A 9,329-nucleotide genomic window follows, 5' to 3' on the forward strand; every position below is an offset into this window, starting at 1 on the left:
CAATCAATTTATTATAGTTTGGCACTGGCATCAAACATCGAATATGCTTGACTATGTGAATCTTAATTGCAATTGTGGTATCATTCCAAGACAAAACATGTAGATTTGTAGAATTTAACATTTGGCATTTTAAACAACTTGAGTAATTCATTAACTACTATAAATGAGATTGTTCTGTTTGTGTTCCCCCACCCACCCACCACCACCACTAACAGACATCCATTGAAGATGTTCCAACAGCCATTGCCCCTTTCCAGGGCCGTGTTTTGGTCGGACTGGGAAAACTCCTGCGCATCTATGACCTCGGGAAGAAGAAACTATTGAGGAAATGTGAAAATAAGGTAGAGTTGTCAATGCTTTCTAAAGGCAGCCTAGGGAACGGCTGTACAGGGAAAGAGTGGAAGGAAAAGAAAGCAACAAAATAGAGGTGTGGTTTTAAAAAGTACAATGAAATCTCTTTAAATGGATATTCCCATAAAACAGGCACTTATTTGAGAGACTGAAAAACTTGCATAGTAAAATTTTCCTGACACTATCAGAGTTTGAATCTCTTCTGTAATGTTCCTGCCACCTCCCAAATAAAATCTCCTTGTATGTTTCTGATACTTCCAATTATTTGGTACTTTAGGGAGGGATGCTGATCGAATGCTAGGAACTTCACCACTCTCGCTCCATTGTCAAAAATGTTGGGGGGGGGCAGGTGGAAGTAAGAGAGACAGAGGAATCAGAGACCCCTCAAACGCTGTTTCACAAGGTGTGGTGTTATGCCAATTGCAATGCAACCCACATCATCTGTGTTTCGATGAAAGAGGGATGGTAGGTGGCAAACACTAGGATATTAAATCGGGATTACATAAAGGATCTTATTATGAAATGAATATTTGTTGTAACTTCCTATGGTTTACTTTCTTCAGCACATTCCAAATTTCATCGTGGCGATCCACACCATTGGACACAGAGTCATTGTCTCAGATGTCCAGGAAAGCTTCTTTTGGATTCGTTATAAACGAAATGAGAACCAACTTATCATCTTCGCTGATGACACGTTGCCCCGTTGGATCACCACGGCTTGTCTGTTGGACTATGAAACCATGGCCGGTGCTGATAAATTTGGCAACATTAGTGTGGTAGGTAATATACAGGACTTTGCCTACCCCTACAATTTTTGCAGCCAGCTGAGATGTGACTCTCAGTTGTGTGCTTGCTGTTTTTGGGCACAGTGTGGTCTAAAGGTGGTGTCATTTGATTCCCCTGATTGAGGATGGAACCACGGTAATGGAATGAGCTGGTTGAGAAGAATTTTTTAAAAAATTTTTTCTTGGGATGTGTGCCTCACTGGCGAGCCCAGCATCTATTGCCCATGCCCAAGGACGGAGTCTGGGTCATTGGCTGTAAGTTATGATTTGTGAGTGTGGCTATGCAGACTAGTTGTTTGACTTGTCTGTGGGACAGCTCTCCCAGTTTTAGCATAAGTCTTCATGTGCTAGTAAGCAAGACTCTGCAGGGTCAGCTGGATAGGGTATGCCTTAGTTGATTCTAAATGGTCCATCCAGTTAAGAGTCAACCATGTTGCTGTGGGTCTGGCCAGACTGGGTAAGGGTGGCAAATTTCCTTCCCTAAAGGACATGAGTGAACCAGGTAAGTTTTTTATGACAATCCAGTAGTTTTATGGTCACCCCATTTCTAAGACTAGCTTTTTAATTCCATATTTATTAATTAATTGAATTTAAATTCCACCAGCTGCTGGGTTCAATAACAACAACAATGACAGCTGTCTGTATTTATAAAGCATTGTTAATGTATTGAAATGTCCCAAGGTGCTTCAGCCTTACCTACTGAACCACGTATGGAAACATATGGGCAGAGAAGTGGGTTTTAATGAGCGTCTTAAGGAGAAAAGAGAGGTTTTGGGGGAATTTCCAGAGCTTATGGCCTCAGCAGGTGAAAGCAATGCTGTCAATGTTAGAGCGATTAAAATTGAGGATGTACAAGAGGCCAGAAATGGAGGTATGCGGACTATCAAAGATCTAGGCCAATTGCTTTGGTTTTGTTAACATTTAGTGCCTGGAGAGAATAACTGTGTTTAAATAATGTCTGTTAGCTAGCCCCTATTGTTAAATGTTATTGCTGTCTTGCTTTGTAAGTGATGATCTCAACACGTGTGGAATCTGTTTTCTGCCTATCCCTCCAAATTCCATTTTAACTCTTTTATCAGCTGGAGAAGTAATTGAGAGATTAAGAATATAAAACCTCTTGTCGGGTCTGGAAAACGTACGCAGATTTACTGTGAATGAGACCTATTTCTGCCTGAAATAACCAGACTGCTTAAGATTCCAAAACCAGCAACTTAATTGATGTTAATGAAAATGGATAATAGATAATTGCTCATTTTAAATGTGGGCGTCTTAAGTGGCGGGAACTGTATTATAAATGATCAGACCCCTATTTATACAATCAGAACTGCTAATATCATTTCAAACTACTTGATAAACTAGTTGCAAGTAAATGTCATTGTGACATATAGTAACTGTCACTATTTCACTAGTTTTTTTGCAATTGACAATTTGCCACGGTTGCTTAGATTAAGGACATCTGCCAAGCAATGAAGTGCTTCGGTCAATGTTCCTAGTTGTGCCTTTTTGAGAGGCAGCCATGGTAGTATACAGGAACCAATTATTAAGAATCAACTTTTGACTGTTGCAGGTGAGATTACCTCCAAACACAAGTGACGATGTTGATGAGGATCCCACTGGGAACAAAGCATTATGGGATAGAGGTCTGCTTAATGGAGCTTCCCAGAAGGTAAGGGAGTGTTTTTCAAAGTAGAAAAATGATTTCTGGGCATTGACCTACAGGACAACATTGGCAATATAGCTCAGGAAACAGTACTGGACAGCTGGTGCCAAAACTGGGAAGAAGCCTCAGTGACTTATTTTGAGAGATCTGAGTAGAGCGAAATAGTTTTCCATTCCCCGAAAAGGTAGCCCCTCTTAATGTGATGAACGCACAGATTCAGGAGGAGAAGCCAGTTACTGTTTCTGTGACCATGCTACTATGATGAAGGGACTTATAGTTCAGACTGATATTACATGCAGTAAATTGACGTGGTAGAATACTTATAGCCATGAGACTTATCCTCATTCTGGCTTTTAGTTAGCAAAAAGTATCTGTATGCATTCATATTTACAGTGATAAGGTTACTCAACCTTAGTCCTGGGGTAGACACCCAACCAGTGTCCTGTATCAGGGCCACTCTGCACCATATCGAAATGAGATGTGAGCTGGTGTCTAATGGAGTAAGGTGACTTTTCCCATAGCAGGAGATGGGTAAAAGGGCCAACATGTTTATTGTAACAACTCCCATGCCACACTGCATGTTAGCTGAGATAGCCATGCTTCTGAATAGCTCTTGCTGAAATATGAAAGGCACTGTCAATGTCCTGAGGCTAGACCAGGCCACCTCTAAATGGAAATGCACATTGCAGAAAGTGTGCTAGGAACCATGGGTAGAGTTGGGACATGCATTGTCACATGAGGGGACATGTAAGGTAATTTTCTTTTCCATTTTTAATATTTTTCAAAGTCCAGGCAATCTCCCTGAGGCTGCACTTAGCCTTAGGGAAATGCGTGAAAGAGCGCACTCTTGATTTCAGGGGATCCCCCCCCTCCCCCTGCTCGCACAGGCAGCGCATAGCCTTAAGAGGGCCTTAATTGGCCCGCCCACGTAAAATGGTGGTGCAGCCTGCTTTTCTGGCAGCGATCGGCTCTGCACCTGCCAGCGATTGGGTCAGGCCCACCCGACAGGCAGAAAATTCTGCCCCAAGTCTCCATGCAGGTGTAACTTGTACTTCAATTTTGCAATGTTTGGCTGCTGTAATTCTCTGCTTGCCACTTCCTCCTGTTGCCACTCTCCATCGAGGGTGATATGTTGATAATGTTGGCATTAGCTTCTGTGTTATTTTGGATTCCATAGACAAATCACTTAAGCCAGCACACTTCAATGTTGTACCAATCTTTTTGCATAATGTTAATTCATTGCCTCAAATTAGCCCTGTCAGCACCTGTGACAGGCCTGTAACCATTGGCTTCACCCTAGGGTTCAGATATTCTCATAGCCCAAATTCAGAAGGACAGCACCTACATTTGAGCTGCTAAACATTTTTCAAACTCCTAAGTGGGCACAGTGTGATCCACCAGTATCCTTCATGGCACCGCTAGAAATCAGGCAACGCTCCCATTATTTTATTCGGAGCTTCTGAAAACCACAAGAAACTGGAAGCTGCCAGTCTGGGGAAATCATAGAAATAAGTGTTTATGCTGGACTCAGTATGGGGTTGGTTACTTGTGAATCATCAATGTGAGATCAGGGGCCGAGTAAGAGGAGACAATCTTTGTGTAATTGTGATTGTGTGTTCTTTGGTCAGGCTGAGATCATTGTTAATTATCACGTGGGAGAATCAGTCCTTTCGCTGCAGAAGACCACATTAATTCCTGGTGGTTCAGAATCGCTTGTGTACACCACACTGTCTGGAGGCATCGGGATCCTGGTCCCATTCACATCACATGAGGTGGGTCTGATATTCTTATCATTATTAGCTTTCCTTTGGAGTTTAGTTGCTGAGATGCCTGTTTGCTGTTGAGATCTCAATTTTTTCCTTTCTTGAGGATGAGAACTGTTACTGGGGTACAGTTCCATGCAGAATTGCCTACGAGCCTAAGTAATTATCACCGACCTATCTGGCCATGCATCGCATCACCTATCAACAGAGTTTGCTTAATGGCGATCAGTAGCAATGACTCTGGCTGTTTCCCCCCACCTCCCCTAAGGGATTTATGATCAATGGATGTAGTAGTCAGCTGCTGTGCTGGGTGAGACCAGCTTACTCGATTCAAACCTGGCACATTACTGGCGTGTATGGCTCAGTTCCACAATGCTGTTACTAAATAAACCACTGAAGAAAGCTCAGTGTTCCCATATGTAACCACTTATAAATTGCACTATTAGCTAATTTTTTGATTTAGTTTGTTTAGATATATTGGATTCCCAAGTTGCTTTATTTCAGTGTATCTAGTGATTCAATTTACTGAGTGAGCTTTTGCTGTGAAGACTGCAGCTCTATGTTGGCAGCCCAAGTAACAGACAGCAGGTTAAAATAAATGCTGTCCAATTCAACATGTCACTAAATCCATTTAGAATGGTTTCCTGAGGACTGGGCTTGGGTACAATCTTGTGCCCATACTGGCGAACTTAGTGAGTCGACTCATGTTTCCCATTTCTTTTTGGTAGCCATACATTTTCTTCCACAAATCCTGAGTGATGGTAAAACCCCACCTTGACGTTAAGGGAGGACTTTTGTTAATGTAGATCTTGTGCTCATAAGACATGTTTAATTCTTTTTGTTTCTAACTGGTGATCGATCTGTTTTGTTTTCCACAGGATCATGATTTCTTCCAACACCTGGAGATGCACATGAGATCAGAACATCCTCCGCTTTGTGGGCGCGACCACCTTAGTTTTCGCTGTTACTACTTCCCTGTGAAGGTAGGCGCCCTTTCAGCTGCCCTCACCGCTGGTACTCGCTTTAAAAACTGAATTACTGCACACTAAAAATATAACTGCCTCCTTCTGCACTAACTACATATGTTCAGCGATAAAGGTTCTGGAAGTTCTAAATTAAGGTGGGTAACTGAGTGTCTGATACATGGCTATAAAGCATCAGATTCAGATCTGTAATTAAGGCAGTGTCCAGACTTTTTGTTAAGTTGCATAGATGCACATTATGGAGCCAAGGGACCTCAACTAAAATTTTAAACGCATGTTCCCATTCATTTACACAGATTTCAAATCACTGATAACCTGATATTCTGATTTTATTATAAAAGCAAAATACTGCAGATGCTGGAAATCTGAAATAAAAACAAAATGCTGGTAAAGCTCAGCTGGCCTGGCTGCATCTGTGGAGAGAGAAACAGAGTTAACAAAATTTTAGTTCTGAAGAAGAGTCGTATGGATGTTTGGACTCAAAAAGGTAGTCTGTTTCTTTCTCCACTGGTGCTACCAGACCTGAGTTTTACCAGCATTTTCTGCTTTTATTTCAGATTTTATTATTTATCCATCAATGAATGCCAAAAACAGCTCCTTGCAAACCTGCAAGTCCATACAAAATCTGAACGGGACGAACCAGTGATGAAAATAGAAGCACAAATGAAACTTAGTTGCCAACATTTTGTCAGCTAAATTGTCAGGCCACATGTGGCTCTACTGTAAGCCTAAAAGCACATCATCATAAATTTGTGATTACAGTCTAGAAGTGCACTTCTGTGTTTGCATGCATATAAAAGTCCTACTGTTAAATATACTGAAACCTCTCCAGTTCAATGCTACAAAGACAGTGTAGATTAATACCTGTGTGTACACAAAAATTGATCAAAATAGGGGATGAGTATGAGGAAATAACACATTCCTGTATCTCTATCACCACGGGATACCCTTAGTGTTGTGTTCAGAGTTTTTCCTCCCATTAAAAACTTCCACAAAATTTTAGCACCTTTTCATTCTGTTGATCTATTATGCATTTATGGACCCTTTATGGACTTCTCATTTGTGTCAATATAATTACATTTAATTATTTTAGATTGTGCATTTTTTGAAAAATTGTTTTGTTGGTTTGTTTTTTCCTCCCCCCTCACCTCTTTTCCAAAATATGAGCTGACTCCACTTCACAAGTATCCTGCATGGTTGCATGTGGATATTTTCATGGACAGAAACTTGGAGAAACAGTAGAAATCACTATTTTTGTTGTTCACTAGATTTCTGCTGGTTACTGAGAACCCCTCTTTGGAAATTCTACCCTTGTGTGTTGGGCAGGCTATTTGCCTATACATCCATAGTCACTGAGCTTGATCCAGACCTCACCTGGTGTAGACTTTCCAGCTGGGAACACTGGGTGTCCGAGCTGACCTCTCCCTCCCAGCCCTAGTCTGCATAGGGGCAGTGCAGCCAAACGCAGTAGCTCTGCCGCTTCCTTCCTGCAGTCAACCAGCTCAGTGTGGACTAGGTGGCCATGTCTGGGACTGTCCAGTCTGTGACTTTTGGCTACATGCAGCTTGACAAAAACCCAGGAAAATGCTTTTGTCTTCTTCATATGAATATAGTCATATTCAATATAGATGATAGACAGTATGAAATTCATTCACAGAGCAATAAAGCTGGAAAATTATGCCTGAATGCGGTACAAAATGTATTTTCAAAGGTTTAAAAGTTAGTATTAATACCCAGAGGAGCTGCAGTCCCTTGTGAAGGATTTGTCCATAGGGCATTTTGTAATTACTGGGATGTCCAACTTCAGGGAGTGAAAGAAAACGTACCCTTTTCAAATGCAAATGGTTTGTGACTGATTATATCTAGCCAAAAATATTAGATAGAAATGATTGAAACTAGCATTGTGGCAGATGTATTGGCACAGTTGCAATATAAATAGTTTATGATGATGACTGTTAAGGATGCCCGTGGCTGATTCTCCCCTTCCTCACTTCTCCCGTCCCAATCACATGGATAAAACTAGTTGACCACAAGAGAATAAGCACTTTTTTATAATGAGGCTCTTGCCTGGGGAAAAACAAAAATCTGTTTTTTGTCTAGCTAAGTCTTCCAAGTGTCTACAGATTTTTTTTGTAGCAGTTTTAAGTTGGAAGGAGGGGTGTGGAACTGGTGGGAAAAGAGATGTTTGGCTTAGGAATGATCTTGTCCCTCTTCCATGTTCCCCTAGTGTAGTACTACTGGCTCAAATTGATTGATTAGTTCTTGAGGTTCGCAACAAAACTTCAGCTCATGTTCTGTGTTTTATTCCAAGTCCATGGCCTTAGCTTACAGAAGTAAAGATAGTGCAGCTAATGTGTTTACTTCTCTTCTAGAACGTAATTGATGGTGACTTGTGTGAACAGTTCAACTCGATGGATCCCATCAAACAGAAAAGCGTGGCAGAGGAGCTTGACAGAACACCAGCTGAAGTGTCCAAAAAACTGGAAGATATCCGAACCCGTTACGCATTCTAGGAACGTGCAAACAACGCCCCTGCCCCATATTTGGGAATCAATGCCGCGTTCACTTTTACCTGCACTACTGGTGTTGTACTGTGCCAGAACGTGCCTGTAGCGGAGTGTGGTCACACTGACACGCCCACTGTTCACTCAGTCAAAGCTCCTTTCATTGTTTGAAAGGATTGGAACTTTCTCTTGTAAATATAGTTTTGTACATTAAAATGTTTAAAGGTTTTGTTGGGAGGGAGGGTTGGGGCATGCATAGAATGGTTTTGCAAGCGCTTTTGAGAGACACTGCTGTGTGAATAGCACCCATTTTAAAAAAAACAGACCTTGGTGCTTTTGTTGTGAGTACAGCAGAATAAAAGTCCTTGTTTTAATAAATCTGTTGTTTGCTTTGTCCCGCTTCCAAGCTGCAAATCAGTTTCTAACTAAACAGATCCCTGGTCTGCACAACTGCTGAAAAGGCAGATGACATGTCAGTCACATGTTGGCACAGCTGGAGGCCCCTCGTGGTACTTCCGGGAGGGTACAATGAGAGGAGGAAGAGTTTCAGGATGCCGAACATTTTGTCAGCCTCTCCTTCATTTGAAGAATCGTGTTTGATCATGTTATATCATCAAGTCCAAGTTCAGTGCCCACACAATCTCACTGAATAGCAATAAGAGGCAACCCTGGTTGTTTCCCTCCACCTCACCTATTCTAGCCCACCAAGTCTCAAGGCTGACTGTAGCACAAGGGCTGCCCTGGAAGCTGGGATCAGATAACAGACACAAACTGTCAGGTATGGCTCTTTTATGATCTTTGCAACATGTTCCACATTGGGTGAAGATGGCACTCAGGTTCATGTAAGGCACCTAGAAGCTTAACACACTTTAGGTCAGGAACATGTCATCCATTTAATGTCATGCTTTTATGTGATTTTAAATTCCTTACTTTGAGAAGACTCAGTCTGGATGGTGGTTGGCTTATTTGTTTATTAAATACATTAGGCTGCATCTAGTTACATGGGCTAGTGGAATTATATCCCTGCTGACCTTCGGTTTTTATTCCCATCCTCACTTGGGGTTTACAGGTGTTTACAGCTCTTCCATAAATGTACTCAGTCAGCCACTGATTCGTTAGTGAATCTGGGCTCTGAGTATTGGCTGCCTAATCAATCATTAGGTAAATCATTAAGCTTCACTGTGTGCACACACAAGCACTTTTCCAGCGGAATGCTCACTTTTTTGCCTCCTCACCCCTTCTCTACTGCACTGACCATTAATTCGAAATAAAACTTGGGACTT

General features: G+C 41.7%; 1 protein-coding gene across 3 annotated transcripts in view; it reads left to right on the forward strand.

Annotated features, from left to right (window-relative positions):
* The window catches only part of sf3b3 (splicing factor 3b, subunit 3), a 52,974-nt gene extending 44,550 nt beyond the window's left edge, over nucleotides 1–8,424 (forward strand). For all 3 annotated transcript variants that reach the window (XM_078543929.1, XM_078543928.1, XM_078543930.1), the window contains exons 22-27: nucleotides 216–341; nucleotides 915–1,127; nucleotides 2,704–2,802; nucleotides 4,425–4,568; nucleotides 5,438–5,542; nucleotides 7,915–8,424. In XM_078543929.1, coding sequence (XP_078400055.1) covers nucleotides 216–341; nucleotides 915–1,127; nucleotides 2,704–2,802; nucleotides 4,425–4,568; nucleotides 5,438–5,542; nucleotides 7,915–8,055 — 828 coding nt within the window. In that variant the 3' untranslated portion in view covers nucleotides 8,056–8,424. The remainder of the gene's footprint in view (nucleotides 1–215; nucleotides 342–914; nucleotides 1,128–2,703; nucleotides 2,803–4,424; nucleotides 4,569–5,437; nucleotides 5,543–7,914) is intronic.
* The last annotated feature ends 905 nt before the right edge of the window (nucleotides 8,425–9,329 follow it).

Source organism: Cetorhinus maximus, chromosome 6, assembly GCF_964194155.1.
Source record: "Cetorhinus maximus chromosome 6, sCetMax3.hap1.1, whole genome shotgun sequence".
NCBI classification, from domain to species: domain Eukaryota; kingdom Metazoa; phylum Chordata; class Chondrichthyes; order Lamniformes; family Cetorhinidae; genus Cetorhinus; species Cetorhinus maximus.